The sequence below is a fragment of the Dipodomys merriami genome, unplaced genomic scaffold, assembly GCF_024711535.1.
Source record: "Dipodomys merriami isolate MVZ:Mamm:240054 unplaced genomic scaffold, mDipMer1.0.p SCAF_13, whole genome shotgun sequence".
Taxonomy (NCBI): Eukaryota; Metazoa; Chordata; class Mammalia; order Rodentia; family Heteromyidae; genus Dipodomys; species Dipodomys merriami.
The window spans coordinates 34,050,682-34,066,983 of NW_027202604.1; the positions used below are offsets into that span (position 1 = coordinate 34,050,682).

Consider the following 16,302-nt stretch of genomic DNA (forward strand, 5'->3'; position numbering starts at 1 on the left):
ATATGTTTTTATGAAAAAGGAAAATCATAGATTTCGTAAAACCATAATGCAGTAATTTAAAAAAAAAGAACAATATGTAATTTTGGTATTCTACTGAAAACATTTACTAGCAGTTCAGATACAAGAATATAAATTCCAATCTTTTGGAAGCATAAATAACATATTGATAATTAGGTAACATACCAGTCTGAAGTTAGTTTAATTGCTTGCCATATTTTTTCTCATATGCCATATACTTTGATATAAAATTTCAGTTACTAAAAAAAACATGTTTTTCTGTCCAATTTACTTACGTTTCTGCTATTTCTCAACAAAACTAGGTATTAATTATCTGAAACAAAATTACAATTGTTGCTATATTATCTCTACCACCAGACAGAAATCTTAGTTTCTACTAACCTCTATAAATGTCCATATTATTTGGGAGATGCATTCTTTAATGAAAAGACATAGGAAGATCAGTTGTGTTTTTTTTTAAAAAGATACTACAATGAAATCAAATAAATTTTGTTCAGAACATAAAAACTACTTATCTAGAACACACTTTCTAATAATGATGATGATAGTAAAATGTCATCATTATGAGCACAGTACCTTTATAGGTCAAAATTCTTTAAAGTAACAGAAACCACTCTGATTTAGTGTTTCTTTATGGCTGCTCATGTTAGTTTTGCTTCTGCCAGTGAAAAGCCAAATGAAATTTAAATAGCCAATGATCAATTACAAATAATTACTAATAATCAAAACCAAGGCCTATTTGTAACAGTCAATTTAGGTAACTCATTAACACAGAGAGATACATGTTTCTCACCACCTAGCTATGACACAGTTTCAGAACCAATCCTGAAGATGAAGTCTCCTGGTTGGTGAAGAGCAGGTGTATAAGAAAATAAGATGGGTTCTTAGACTTGGAAGAGATGAAATTCTGATTGCTTGGTATTCTGAAGATTGGTTCTATCAGCCTACAAACACCATCTCATTATTTAAATCTCACACTCTGTAAAACACTTTGGGATACTTTGCCAGCAAGATAAAAAACAAATTAAACTGAAGGGCCCACATGGATGCAATCTCTTATTCTGGAAACACCATCACTGACAGCTTCACACAAAAAAAACATATAAATCCTTCAAAATGTTTTTCCAAAGGGTGGACAGCATTACCAAGGAGTCAAAAAATAAAAACAGCGGAATAATCTGCAGGAATGTGGTTCTCCTTACAGCTTCTATATTTCTGTATTCCATCCTTTGAGCTCTTGTTACTTTTTATAGCAGGTAACTATTGGTTTGTAAGATCGCAATCTTTTCTAAGTCACCATGTCTTCATGCAAAAGTTTCCCAACTTGGTAAAAGTGGCACTCTGCATATAATCAGTGTTGGAAAACATTTCCTAATATGAAAGAACAGTAAGTTCTTTGAATATCTACAAAAAAAAAAAAAAAAACACCCTTGTTGTGAAAATGAAATGAACTTTATCTTCCGCCAATTCAAAATTACTCTTTCCCCATGAAGCTGGGCAACTAGACAAGGCTCTGTCTTCAAAAGAAGGACTTTAATTCCCCCTCAAAAAAGGGATTACTCTTTCCTATACACACTCTCTCCTCTCTTTCATTCCTGCTGTTCTTTCTGTGGGGAATGACTTTTCCTAATTATCCCAAATCCTATGCAGCCTTTAGGGTCTGAGCAAATTGGCTCTTTACCGAGCTTGCCTTCTTCTCCCAACTTTCCGCTACTTTTACCACAAACAGGAAACTATATGGCATAAGTGTTCACATATGTGCACATAGGTGTGCGTGCACGCACCGGCGCACACAAACACACACCTTTTTAAAAACTTAAGTCTCTCCACTTGCTGCAAGGCTGGCCTGGCACTGGCAATCCTCCTGCCTTAGCCTCCTGAGGGCTGGGCTCACATGTGCATGGCAGCAGGCTGGGACCCTTTTGAAGAGGTTCAGGAACCTTCTCTAGGGAGGTTACACGGAGAGGCCAGGAGGAGGGGCAGACGTTTCGGGCTGGGAGAACGCTTCGGGCGGGAACAAGGCAGGTGAGCCCACCGGGGACAAGTGCTCTGTGCGGTGCTCAGAAAGGCCATGGGCACCTGGGCGCGGCCTCCCCGCACGCCTGCCCCAGGCCACCCAGCTTCCCCACAGGGCCACATTGTGGAAACTTCGGTGCATCTCCCCTCGGCCAGCCTTCTCCACTCCGGGAAGCGGCAAGGGCCTTCAAAGCCTGCAAGGACCTCACCTCGGTCCCTTCCCTGCGCCCGGGAGATACAGCAAGCCTTCCATTTGGTTTTCCCTAAGTCGTGCAACACCCTTCGTGGTTTTGAAATTAAAACCCGGAGCCAGACCCAGAAAACAATCCGAAGACACCTGAGGGAGGAAGACGCACCTCACAGGTCCTAGGGGAAGATGAGAGCAAACTACAACTCCCACAAGGCACTGGGGCCGCGAGACCCACAATGCCCGGCGTCCTCCGCGAGGCCAACGACGGGAGTTCAGAGGAAGATTGGCGGGTAAATGTCCGCGGGAGCTGTGGAGAAACGGTGGCGTTTGAGGCGATGGCCACGTTTGGAGGGGAGCCTGAGGCCGCGACAGAGCTACTGGATGTAGCCTGCGGCCTGGAAAACTTGCCCGTGAGCGTGTGGCCCCCGGGGGCGAGGCCGGCGCCCTTCCAGGTAGGGGCGGGGCTATGAGTCCTTCCGGGTGGGGTGGGGCGGAGCTAGGCGGCCTTCCAGGTGGGCGTGGCTAAGAGACCTTCCGGGCAGGGGCGGGGCTAGGCGGCCGCGGGGAGGCGGGTGGGGGAGGGGATTTTTTTTTTTAATTTTATTTTATTTTATTTGTGAACATACTGTACAGAGGGGTAACAATTACATGGGCAGGATAATGCGTACATTTCTTACCAAGCATTGCAGCCTCCTCCTTTGTTTACCCTTCACATCCCTTAAAGTTGTAGTATACTGAGGGTGTGTGTGTGTGTGTGTTACTAGGGTTTGAGTTTGACCGTGTGTGTGTGTGTGTGTGTGTGTGTGTGTGTGTGTGTGTGTGTGTGTGTGTGTGTGTGTGTGTGTGTTACTGGGGTTTGAGTTTGACCTTGTGCTGGCTACTTTTACTCTCTCCCTCTTGAACCACACTCCCTACCCTTTTATCTTTCATTATTTCTATGAATAGTGTCTTGCTGGCTCCCACCAGCCAGACAACGATCCTCCTATTTACGCATCCCAAATAGCTGGGATACAGATGTGCACCACTGCATTCAGGCTGTTTTTGTTTTAGTTGGTTGAGATGGAGTCTTAGGAACTTTGTACCTAAGCTAACTTGGAACTCTAACCCTTTGGATCGCAGCCTCCCAAGTTGTTAGGATTACAGACGTGAGCCACCATGCCCAGTGATTTTTTTTTTTAATTCAAAAACTAATTGAGTGCTTATAATATGGCAGGCTCTTGGAGATAAGTCTCTTACCTCCAGTTAAGACTCTTATCTCCAGTTAACCACCAAAAACTGGAAATGGAACTGTGGCTCAAGAGGTAGAACACTAGCCTTGAGCACAAAAAGTTGGGGACAGCAGCCAGGCCCAGAGTTCAAGCCACAGGACTGTCAAAAAAAAAAAATCAAACAAACAAAAATCCTCATATTGCCTTCAAACTTTTTTTTGCCCCTGATACTGGGGATCTAACTCAGGGCTTTACATTCTTAGGCAACTGCACTGAGCCCATCTTCAAATAATTCTCTTCCATATATTGAGGGAACACAAAACTACCCCTCTAAAAGCTCAAAATTGCTTGCATGTTTGCTCTAAACCATGATTTTACAGGTGCATGCACCCCAAGAATTAAGGCATGAAAAAAGTCAAGGTAAAAATAACTTTGTGTCTGATCTGCTTTCCCTTACTGTGTGAAAAGGCAAAATAATAATATTCAGATGTTCAGATTGGAAGCAAGTATATCATAATGTCATCAGTGTTGAAAGCCAAGTAGAAAATAAACTAATTGATCTCTGGAGCTAGGAGTCAGATTTAATCATTTGTCAGGTCTCTGAAACCAGCTTCAAACATTTTTAAGATCTTCACTGGGCCTTGACAAGAATTAGCTGGCTCACAGTCTCCTAATAACTGCTTAGAGCAAAAACAAACTTAGGAGGCTAGAGGCCAAGTACAGAGATTCTTGTAGCTGGGATTTCAGCACAACCAAAAAAGGAAAGAACACACTTCCTTGTATAATACAATTCAGACTGAGGTCCAGTTTGAATCCCACAATATTATATGGTGTCGCACTTCAGTCTCTAGGACTTTGATACATAATGCGACTCAGAAAACTCAAAAACTTCCAGTCCAGTGTTCTCAAGGGCTAAAACCAAACAATCAAACAGTACTTGCTGAGCCTGTTCCATAGGGTAAGAATTCTACCTCTGGCCAGGCACCAGTGGCTCTCGCCTGTAATCCTAGCTCTTCAGGAGGCTGAGATCTGAGGATTATGATTCAAAACCAGCCCAGCAGGAAAGTCTGTGAGATTGTTATCTCCAATAAACTTCCAAAAAAGTCATAAGTGGAGCTGTGGCTCAAGTGATAGAAGTTTAGGGACAGCACCCTGGCCCTGACTTCAAGCCCCAGGACCAACAAAAAAATAAAAATAAAAATAAAAATAAAATAAAATTTCATTGTAGAACCTTTTAAAATAAGATGCTTTTCTAAAACATCTTTTTTTTTTAACTTAAGAATCTCAAACTCTTATAAGTAACAGTCAGCAAATAACACTATTTTTCAACAAGGAATAACATGCTTTCCTAGTTAGAAAACTACTTGAAGTCAGACTTGCTCGTAAAGGGAGTTATCTGTTTGAAAAGAATCACTGTAAACAGTTTAGTGGTTTATATAGTGCACTTATAACCTGAAGAAGAAATCAATTTAAAAGGGGCCTTTATGAAAAGTTTCATAATGGTGAATAAAAATCCTCATTTGACAAAATCATCCACGTGTTTGGGCAACCGTTCACACCTCAACGTGGAGTCCTTTAAGAGCTGGAAGCAGCCCCTGTGTGGGGCAGCACTGGACTGGATGGACAGATGCATGTTTGCCTAGGCCTTCCCTCCTCCCTGGGCCACACCCCGCTGAGCAGCAGCTGGCAGAAACACACAAAACAGGAGCACTTTTGCTCTCCACCCCCAAATCACTTTCCCAGCAGCAGGTTAGTCTGCTCTCACTGCTTCTCCCACTCATCACCCTCATCTCTCCTCCTCACTCCTCCCCCAGCTCTGTGCTTCTTAAAATACAAGGTACAGCCCTGAACTTCACAGCCCCGCCAAAGGCTCAGCTGCACTGAGAGACACTGATGGAGGACTGACTGAAGGACATTTGGGGCCTAGCTCCTCCATCCGCTCTGTTCACCTGGTGTCCTGTAGAACTGTTTGGGACAGCATGCCAGAAGTCTTTATTCAGGGGCAGAATGAAAATCAGCTCCCAGAAACTGCTTCCTGGAAAGAACGGCTGAGGACACCTTAGTGAAATTTCTCTGGCCTCACTACTAGAACAAGCCACTGCTGCTTCTGCGCAGTGAGCTTGTTGCTTACAGACAATGCAAGGCTTCCCTCTGACCACACAGCCCTCCTTGCAATGGCTGCTCTCAGATGAAGCCAAATAGCCACCGTACGCCCCTTGCACGCATTGTCTATCCAAACTCACTACACAGACAGGTCTGCTCTTATTTCCTGTTCACCTGGGGTTACTCGCCTTTATGTTACTGCAGCAAAATACCTGAGGTAAGCAACTTGGAAGGCATTTATTTGGGCTTATAGTTTTGGAGGTTCCAATCTGAGGCTGGTTGGCCTCACTGCTGGTGCCTGAGCTGAGGCAGAGCACCACAGTGAAGGTATGTGAGCCAGGAGGCTGCTAACCGCATGGGTGCTGAGAAGGGACGAGGCTGAGGCTCCCAGAGCCTCTTGAGTCCCATGACTGGTCTTCCTCCCACTAGGTCCTACCTTTCCAAAGTTCCACCACCTCCCAACTGTGTTGTGGGAAACGTTTATCCAAACCAGAGCATAGCTCACATTTTCTTCCCTGTTGTTTATTTATCTTGCCTCTTTGCAAATCTCATTGTCCTTCTTGGAACAAGGGTGGAATAAATGAACAATGAATAAACGTAAGCAAGGATTATTCTACACCACCAGACATGGTGGTGCACACATGTGACACCAGCTCTCTGGACACTAAGGTAGGAGCAACACAAGTTCAAGGTCAAGAACTTGTCCATAAGGAAGGGAGGAGGAGAAGAGAGGAGAGGAGGGAAAAGAAGGGGAGGGGAAGGGAGAGGAGGGGAGGGGAGAAAAGGGGAGAGGAGACGGGAGGGGAGGGGAGGGAAGGGAAGGGGACGGGTCAGGAGAGGAGAGGAGAAGAGGAGAGGAAATCTATATATTACAAATATGCTAGGCTCATGAGAGACACCCTAATCTTCAGAGGCTGAAAATCTACTTCATGATGCCAGCAAAGAATAACCAGACATCAGGCTTCACACAGAGATTTTAGACTTAGGGTTTTCTTCTTTTTCTGTATCATTTAATAAATGTAATGTTCTGAAAATAGAGGCACATTGCAAAAAACCAAGAGATATTTTAGATTATCACCTTTTCATTTAAAGATCAAGATGACAGAAATCAGATGTTGAATTGCGTACAAATAATAATTCAACAAACATTTCCCTGATGTCCAAATTTGAAGGAAACAAAATGAACTCCAAAGCTGTTTCTGGTATATAAAATTGGGAAGTAGGTACTATTATTTAGCCTTTTGCTTAAAATGAAACCACATAAGTTTAAATATAAAAATTAGTATCTTTTCAATTGGAGAGTGATCTTTTTGGGTACTATTTTAGTGTACTATGTTGTAAAGAGTTTTGTCTGTTTTTATGTATGTTAGAATTATCTAGTATCCAAGCCAAAAGCTTCATGTATAGTACACACACACACACACACACACACACACACACACGAGCTCTATGACATGGCATGCTAATGAGTGTTTCTGTTTCTTACAGTACAGTCCCGACCATGTTACTGGGCCTGGAGCAGACATGGACCCCAGTCAAATAACCTTTCCTGGGTGTGTCTGCGGCCAGACTCCCTGCGTCCCCGGCACCTGCTCCTGCCTCCTCCATGACAAGAACTATGATGACAGTTTGTGCCTCCGAGACATAGGACTGGAAGCAAAGTATGCCCGGCCTGTTTTCGAGTGCAATGCCCTGTGCCGGTGCAGCCCCCACTGCACAAACAGAGTGGTCCAGAGAGGGCTACAGGCCCACCTGCAGGTGTTCCTGACAGACAGGAAAGGCTGGGGACTTCGGACCTTGGAACTGATCCCAAAGGGAAGATTCGTCTGTGAGTACGCTGGGGAGGTTCTAGGCCTCTCTGAAGCGCAGAGGAGAATTCACTCCCAGACAATCGACGACTCGAATTACATTATTGCTGTCAGGGAGCACGTCTGCAAGGGGCAGGTAATGGAAACGTTTGTTGACCCTACCCACATAGGCAATCTCGGGAGATTCCTCAATCATGCCTGTGAGCCAAACCTGCTGATGGTCCCCATCCGAGTGGACTCAATGGTGCCCAGGTTGGCACTTTTTGCAGCCAGAGACATTGTGCCAGGAGAAGAGCTCTCCTATGACTACTCAGGAAGATTTCTTAACCTGGCAGACACTGAGGACCAGGAAGGGCTAGACCATGGGAAACGACGAAAACCTTGTTACTGTGGTGCCAGGGCATGCACCGCTTTTCTGCCTTATGACAGTTCTCTGTATGGTCCCTTGGAAGAGGCAGACATCAGTTAAGAATGAAATTCCACCACCTATCATCACCTCCGCCCCCGCCCCGCCTCTCAGCGGGCAGGAATCACGGGGATCCCGGCAGGCTCGCCCACTTCTGTGACCCTTTCTACAGGCACCTTACTCTCAGTCTCCCTGTAAGGGGGCCAGCTCGGCGCTGCCTGGTCGCCTAGGTTTCATTCTGGAAGGTAACAGAGACTACAAATTGTCCACCAATATCCCTTTAACACAATTCTCATTTTTACCTAGGGACATGACCACCCATTTAAGGTGTGGTGTGGCAAGGTGATCACATCCTAAGTAATGGGATAAACAAGAATTGGCACATCCTTCCGGACTCTTGCATTTCTTCCTGTAAGCTGGCATGGATGCACAATAGGTCTGCCATCCTAGCCTCCATGGGCTGGGCCTAGCCAAGCCACCAGATGAAAGAGGAGAAGTGTGCGGGTTGCTGTGGAGACACTGTGGGACATGTGGGTGGACTTCCAGGTGGGGCCATCTCCCCTTGGTTAGGCAGATCACTCCTATGCTCTTACCTGGAACCAAATCATGACCAGAGAAAACCCGTGGGGTTGCACTCCAAAGCCTGCCTTCCACCCCGCTCTACCAGTAATAAAGCTTATCTTGCTTTCCTGCCTGCCTGTCTGCCTGCCTGTCTGCCTGCCTGCCTGCCTACTGTATCTTATTTATTTGTAAACACGAATTAAGGAAAAGGCCTAATTATCACCTGCTAAAACATTAAACCACCAATAATGAAAAACTAAAAGCCAGAAAAGTGGGGGGGGGGGATATAAAACCAAGGCATCAATTTTAAAGACCTTATTTGCTAATGATGTATCAAAATTGTGTATTCACTAATTGTAGCAAATGTGCCATCATGAGATGAAATGTAATATAAACATGTAGTGAATGGTGTTAATAAACGGGGACATTGGTACAGGTATGTAGGAATTCTATACTATCTTCTCCATTTTGGAACTGTTCCATAAATATCAACTCTAAAAGAAAATACGCCGAAGTCTTGACCTGTTCCTCCAAAGAAGATACATGAAAGTAGATAAGACATGTTTAACATCATTAGTTATTAGAGATGTATGAAGGAAAAAATACACACCACATACCACTTCATAGGCCTTCAGATAGCTGTAATCAAAAGGTTTTCATAATAAGGCCAGGTATAGTTGGCTCACACCTGTAATCCCAACTACCCAGGAGGCTGAGACCTGAGGATCACAGTTCGAAGCCAGTTTGAGCAAGAAAGTCCATGAGGTTCTTTATCTCCAATTAACCACCAAAAAGCCAGAGATGGAGCTATGGCAGGGGGCAGGGGTCCTCGGAGACAGCGCCCAGTACCAGCACACACCCATGCACATACACAGGACACATACAGGACAATGACAGATGCTGACAAAGTTGTGGAGAAAGTTGACCCCTCATGTATTGCTGGAAAAATGGCAAAGTTGTGCAACTACTCTGAATCAGTTTCTTGAATTATGAATATAATCACTGAATGTAACTAGGTATAAACCAACAAAACTCCAAGTGTGGTCACAAAAATATTTGTTCACTAACACCCATAACATTGCACTATTATTCATAATACTTACAAAAAATGAACAAAACTCAAATGGCTAGTAACCCATGAATGAAAAAAACTATGATATCCATATTAAATAATATGGTGACATATTCAATCACAAAAATAAATAAAATACTAAACATGACACAGATGACCCTTGAAAAAGATACCAAACACAAAATTTCACAATGTTATTTTTTGGGGGGAGGGGGCGGTATTGGGGATCTAATCCCAGAGCCTTCTATTATAGACAGACACTTAACACCACTGAGCTACATTCCCAGCCCCAGATGGATTCTGTTCATGTGAAATACCCAGAGTTGGCAATTCCACAGATACAAAGTGGATGAGTGGCTGCGAGAGGCCGGTGATGAGAAGTGGTACTCAGAGAGACTGCTCAGTGCTCACAGACACAGTACAGATCTGAGATACTGCAGGAGATGACAGTGTAGAGTTAGTGGCAACGTTAAGTGAATTCTAACTCCATAAAAAGAGAAGGAGGAGGAAGATAACACACATAGGAGGGACTCCCTGGGGAGGTGGTAGTAACCTGTAACTGTGAGCATGTTTCAGGAATAACACTGTTTAGACCCCAGGAATAAGCTTCATGCTTCCCAACAAAAAAAAAAAAAAAAAAAGACTACCAACTGTTGTGATGTGTGTGTGTTGAACAGTCACCACACCAGAGATGGCCTGCAGGGAGAACTGGACAACAGAAATGCTTGGTTTGATAAGGAAGGAGACAAGTTCATTATCTTACCAGATCATTCATGTAACTGGAAAAATAGTATCTATTTTCTTCAGAGTATAGACTGTCAATTTTCCTGTTTCTTGTTCCAACTTGTGGTCCCAGACACATTCACAAAGTAGTACTGTCTTCATTGCAGCGGCACATAAAGAGTGAGAGACATTTTGGCATATGAAACAATTTATATGGATGATTAATTCTATGATACTGATTCTTTTTATTTGTATGGATTTCAAAGATGGCTAACATGGCAATCCAGTTGTTTACATGATGGAAACAACCTCCAGTCTTCTGTAATAATAACTTAGTATATGTGACTTCATTATCATGGCTGAGCATAGTATATAGATTTTATGGTTGGTTTCAACTCAGTCTTGGCACACTGAAGCTTTCTCTAATTGAAATTGATTTTTAAAACTATCAAAACTTTGAATGAGGAAATGGGGTCACCTGTGGCTCAAGTGGTAGAGCACTGGCTTTGAGCAAAAAAGCTCAGGGACAGTGCCACGCCCTCAGTTCAAGCCCCATGACTGACAAAAAAAAAGTCAAAAAGGATGACCTCATTTGGTTTCCTTGCTAACAGAACAATTGTACGAAATTCTCATTTAAGACTCTGTTTACAATATTAATGACAGACAAGAAAAACACTTTTTATGGGAAAAATACTAAATAATTTCGGAATCAGATAGGTCATTATTTTATTACCCATCCAAATATCACTAGCACAGTGGATGCCCTGTCATGAGCAAAGATAATTAAATGTTGACATGTTCAATATGTTTGCCAACTTTCAATCACATAAAAACCAGTGTGCTTTATACTCAACTTTCATTCTTGCGGTTATGAGGACACATTTGTCAAAGCAGGAAAAAAACTCGATTGGTACTTTTAAATGTTTCCATATGTGGCCCCTGAGTATCTGAAAGCCGTCCTGGCTTTGATGCAAGGGAGAAGAGGGCTTTTCGAACGTAACACTAATATACAAAACTACTTATATCCCATTTACCTACCAGTTGATTCCATGTGTCCATTGCTTCTTCCCAACCTCAGCTTCTCAGCCTCCAGCTCTGCCACCCTCCCCAACCCCATGAAGCACCTGCCACCCTTATTTTGTTTTTTGTTGGTTATGGCACTTGAACTCTGGGCCTGGGTGCTGTCCCTCAGCTCTTCAGCTCAAGGCTAGCGCTCTACTTTACCACTTGAGCCACAGCGCCACTTCCAGCTTTTTCTGCTTATGTGGTGCTGAGGAATCGAACCCAGGGCCTCATGCATGCAAGGCAAGCACTCTACCACTGAACCACCTTCCCAGCCCCTGCCACCTTTACATCTCCCATCATTTCTCATCTCTTTAGGGTGATGGCCAAACCCCTGGACACATCCAAAGAGCTTTCTGCCTACGTCTCCACACCACCTCCTACTTTCTTCTTCTCTCTGAGCCTACCTTGGAAGCAAGTTCTCCCTCACACTTATCCTCTTTCTTGATAATGGTTTTCCCTCCTAGAAGCAGCTTGAAGGACTATACTTCACATGGCCTGCAGCAGAATATCACAGCTAAGGCGAGGCCTAGACATATTCTCACCTGTACCTGCACTTACTTTTACCTACATTTGTTTATTCTTGTGCCGATACTGAGGCTTGAACTCAAGGCTAGCATCTAGCCCTTGAGCCACAGCTCCACTTTTGGTTTTTGTTTGCTGGTGAAATGGAGATAAGTAGTTCCTTAACTTTTCTGCCCAGAATAGCTGAACCATGATCCTCAGATCTTAGCCTCTTGCAAGAGTGGGGTGGTTTTTTTTTGGGGGGGGGCTTTTTTTGTTTTTGTTTTTGTCGGTCATGGGGCTTTAACTCTGGGCTTGGGCACTGTCCCTGCGCTCTTCAGCTCAAGATGAGTGCTCTACCGCTTGAGCCACAGTGCCACTTCCAGATCTCAGCCTCTTAAGTGGAGAGAGGCTTCCTTTCCCTCCTTCACACTGTACTGAGCCTTCTCACCTTCTTTGCTTGTCCGGACAAGGCTGGGATTTTTTCCACTCCATCTCTTAGACGTCTTGTTTTTGTGGCTTTCAAGCAGCAAACATAACAAGAAGGCCAGCAATGTGTTCTACCACCCTATTCCCTTTTACTTCCCTGCTGCCTTCCTCCTCTCTTTGCTACCATGCAGCTGCCCATCACTGATGGCTGAGGTGTTGGATGTGAGGGCTGAGGGCCCTGTCCATCCTTCAGTGCTTCCAGATGATGTGGGCAGGCCACACAGCACCACTACACCGGTCTTCTCAGATTTCCAACACACAAAGGGGTTTGTAAGCATAGACTCATTGGCCCCCTGCCTGGGATTTCTGATTCAATAGCTATGAAGGAATTTACATTGCTTCTCTTTTCCCTTCTTTTCTTTTGTTCTGGGCTTTGAACTCTACAGATGGCATGTTTTACATTCATCACTGAGGTGCACTGGTGGAATCTGAGTAGAATAAAGACAAGATCACATTCAGATTTCAATACAATTGCTCTGGACACGGTGAGAACTGGCTTGATTTGCACTGCTGAGCAGAGGGAAGGAGGCCAGAGACGCTCAGGGTGAAGCAGTCAGGAGACTGTGTATAGTAGTGCAGGAGCAGAATAAAATGGCAGTTGGAATTAGGAACGATGGGAACAACAGATATTTAGGTAGCAAAAGCCACAGGTCCAAGCCAGTCACCTGTGGCTCACACCTATAATTCTAGCTACTTAGAAAGCTGAGATCTGAGGGTTGTGTTTAAAGCCAGACTGGGCAGCAAAGTCCATTAGACTCTTATTTCCAATTAACCACCAAAAGCTGAAGTGTGGCTCAAGTGGCAGAACGCTTGCAGAAAAGCTCGTGAACAGCACCCAGCCCTGAGTTCAAGTCCCACAACCAAAAAAAAAAAAGGGTTGCTAAAGACATTAAGGATATGAGACCCTGAGAGATAGGGTGAGTACAATTATTAGACTCTCAAAAGACCACTTTTAGGAAATAGAGGTGTGACTCAAGTGGTAGGGCACCAGTGTTAAATGAAAAAGCCAATCAAGAGTTCCTGAGTTCAAACCCCAGTAACAGCATTAAAAAAAAATGTTAAGCCAAGTTTCAAATGTAAAACAACAACAAACTCCATGGGTACTTGCCTGTGTAGCAACCATGAAGCCCTGAGTTCAAGTCTCAGTACTAAAAACAAACCCCAAAACAGAAGTCAATTGCTTCATTTTTATTTTTTTCCTCTTCCTCACCAACACTGGTTGTCAGCACTTCTGTGGAGGGAGCTGGTGCCCTGGCAGCTTTCATCTTCAGGAACTATTTCTTTTAATATCTAACCATCAAAAACTGAGTTAAAGTTTTGCAAAGAGAGTATCTTGTTCTAAAAAAAAAAGAAAGAAAAAGAAGATCTTGTTCTGAGCAGGCAGTACCCCTCCCCGCCAAAAAAGGGAGATAGGGGACAAAGAATCACATGGTCTGGCATGACTGCCAGAAAGTACATCCAGTATCTCTCCAAATTTGTCTTCATCAGACATAAGCTCTGGCCATTAGGATCACAAGGGAGAATGTGAGTTAGGAAAGTCAGCATAGAAAGAAGTATGGCTGCTGAGCCCAGTGGTTCACACCTATAATCCTAGTGACTGGAGCCTAAGAACTGAGGATCATGATTTGAAGCCAGCCCTTGCAGGAAAGACCGTAAGACTCTTATCTCCAATTACCAAAAAAGCTGGAAATAGAGCTGTGGCTCAAGTAGTAAAGCACTAACTTTGAGGGGAAAAGCTCAGGAATAGAGCCCAGGTATGTGTGTGGAGGAGGGGGGAGGGAGAGAGAGAGAGAGGAAGTAGAGAGAGAGAGAGAGAAGAGAGAGAATGATCAAACAGGGTGGACAAGGTAAACCTCTGTAGATACACCTTCCCTCTCCCCCGCACCAGGAAGGGAGAACAATGGCACCCCAGGATCATGAAGGGAATCTTATTATTTTTAAAGGCATTCAGAACCCTGGGCTTTAACTCACAAAACTTAGGACTCTTTCTTAATTCTATCCATGTACATACAAATACTTTATTTTCCATCAACTGAACAAAAAACATTTTTTTCAGAAGATAACGACAATGTATTAGATAAAAACAGGCTTTTTTAAGACTCCTGGGAGACTTATAAAGCAACAAACAAAGGAAAGTTTTATACTACCAGTCATTTGAAATAGACTAGCTTGAACCAGGAATGGTGGGAGATGCCTATAATCCCAGCACTGAGGAAGGAGGCTGAGGCAGGAGGATCGCAAGTTCCAGTCAGCGAGACTCTGACTCAAAAACAATATGGATTAAGTTATGAAAGATCAAATGGAATTGCTCTTCATTAAAACTTTTTTTTTCTTTTGTCAGTCATGGGGCTTGAACTCTGGGCCTGAGTGCTGTCCCTCAGCTCTTCAGCTCAAGTCTAGCACTCTACCACTCGAGCCACAGCCTGGTCTGGCTTTAAACCGCGATCCTCAGATCTCAGCCTCCTTAGTAGCTAGGAATAGAGGTGCGGGCACCTGGCCTTCATTAAAACTTTTTAAAATTTTAATTTTCACTTAAAAAAACTCTCTTCATTAATATATTTGTGTTTTCTGGCTGTTAAGTTCCTTATCTTCCTTCCTTGGACAATGGCATAGATGCTATTTGTACCCTTTCTTTAATGAGGAAGGAATCCATTTGTTATTCCAACTCCCATTTCAGTTTATTGGTGTAAAAACAATGCCACCCTGTGGACACGGGAGCCAGGAAAGAATCTCTCTTGCCACACAGACAGCTTGATTCTAATCTTGAAGAGATTATGGGACACTAAAATTCCAAAGCACCAAGTTCATGTAGCAAAACCGACAGGCTCCAAGGATAAGTTCAAGGCCCAAGAACACCAAGAAATGGCCAGGAGGCTGACTTTACATCCTCAACCATGTCAAAAGCTGGCGTCATTTACCCAATGTTTATGAAGCAACAACTGCATACCAGCTACTGTTGAGGTGGTTCAATACTACAGCAAAGCATTCCTGTCATTGTCTTATAAAGCATTAGCAGTTTGAAAGTCACACCTCAGTTCAAAATGGCTGGCTTCTCCCAGTGTTTTCTTCTCTCGTGAATGCTACTCACATGATTCCCAAGTGGAGAGATCCTTAGAATGTGAAAAGAGCTGGCATGGTGGTACACACTTGTAATCTCAGCTGCTGAGGGGAGGAGAAGGAGATGGGGTCTGAGATTGTGGTTTGAGGTCTGCCCTAGACAAAAAGTGCAAGAAAGACTCTAAAATAAGTAAATAAAAGCAATTTGGCTGGGAGTTCGGCTCAAGTGGTAAAGAATTTGCCTAGCAAACACAAACCCTTGAGTTCAAGTCCAAGTTCTACCCAAAAGCAAAAAAAAATAAGTAGACACTTCTCAACTGGTTTCTGTGATTCAGAAGGGAGTCAGAAAACAAACTACAGAGTAGCAGGACCAGAAACAGAGCGGTGGGGACTGGCAGAGCCTCTCCTAATGGAGAGGCACGATTTTCCATCATGCTCTCTTCTTTTCCTACAGGACAACTTGGAATAGCCAAACTAAAGCTCTCAGAGAAAGGAGCCCCACAAAGGATGAAAATGCCCACTTTTTCAAGTTTATAATCCTAGATTTTGGTCAACAAACTTAAGTCTTCTGGAGGGAGAGTTCACCAAAGAGGATTTTCACCAGTCCCAAGGTAGGCCTGGTCCAGCCAGCCGCTCTGAGGCTCAGCCAATGAAATCGGCAGATGCTGGCAAGACCAGATAACACGTCAGCCGGGCTTTCTGACTATGTTGAGCGAACGCTGAGAGGCCTTGAGGCTAGAACCAGCACAACCAAGCCAGATATAGGAAAGGTCAGAATTATTAACTCCACAAGGGGCTCCAGATCACCAAACCACAGAGAGAGAAACAACATGGTAAGTGCTGGCAGTCAGCAGGCAGTAGAGATGGTGGGCAGAGAGGAGGATGGAAGCAATTTGCTCCTGAAGGCTGATTTCGTTAACTGTGAATCACTTGTGCAGACTGGAGCCGTTGGCAACAGAGACTGAACAGAACTACACACCCTGGGGTTGTATTTCAGCCACAGAAAGCAGGAAATCCTCTATCCCAGGACCAGAGGAAGACCTGTTAGATTTCATTCATCTGAGCCCTACAGCACTTTCCTTAGG

The 16,302-nt window shown here is 43.9% G+C and overlaps 1 protein-coding gene across 1 annotated transcript; it reads left to right on the top strand.

The window, feature by feature from the left end:
- Positions 1-2,465: 2,465 nt before the first annotated feature.
- Positions 2,466-8,900, top strand: LOC138824763 (histone-lysine N-methyltransferase SETMAR). Its single transcript, XM_070018996.1, has 2 exons — positions 2,466-2,676; positions 7,024-8,900. The coding sequence occupies exons 1-2, from the start codon at positions 2,560-2,562 to the stop codon at positions 7,810-7,812; spliced, it is 906 nt and encodes a 301-aa protein (XP_069875097.1). The 5' UTR covers positions 2,466-2,559; the 3' UTR covers positions 7,813-8,900.
- The last annotated feature ends 7,402 nt before the right edge of the window (positions 8,901-16,302 follow it).

Bases quoted from the DNA above. Each gene is read 5' to 3' on its own strand.
- LOC138824763 (XM_070018996.1), top strand. From the start codon at position 2,560: ATGGCCACGTTTGGAGGGGAGCCTGAGGCCGCGACAGAGCTACTGGAT. The intron at 2,677-7,023 runs GTAGGGGCGGGG...TGTTTCTTACAG, and splicing joins CGAGGCCGGCGCCCTTCCAG to TACAGTCCCGACCATGTTAC.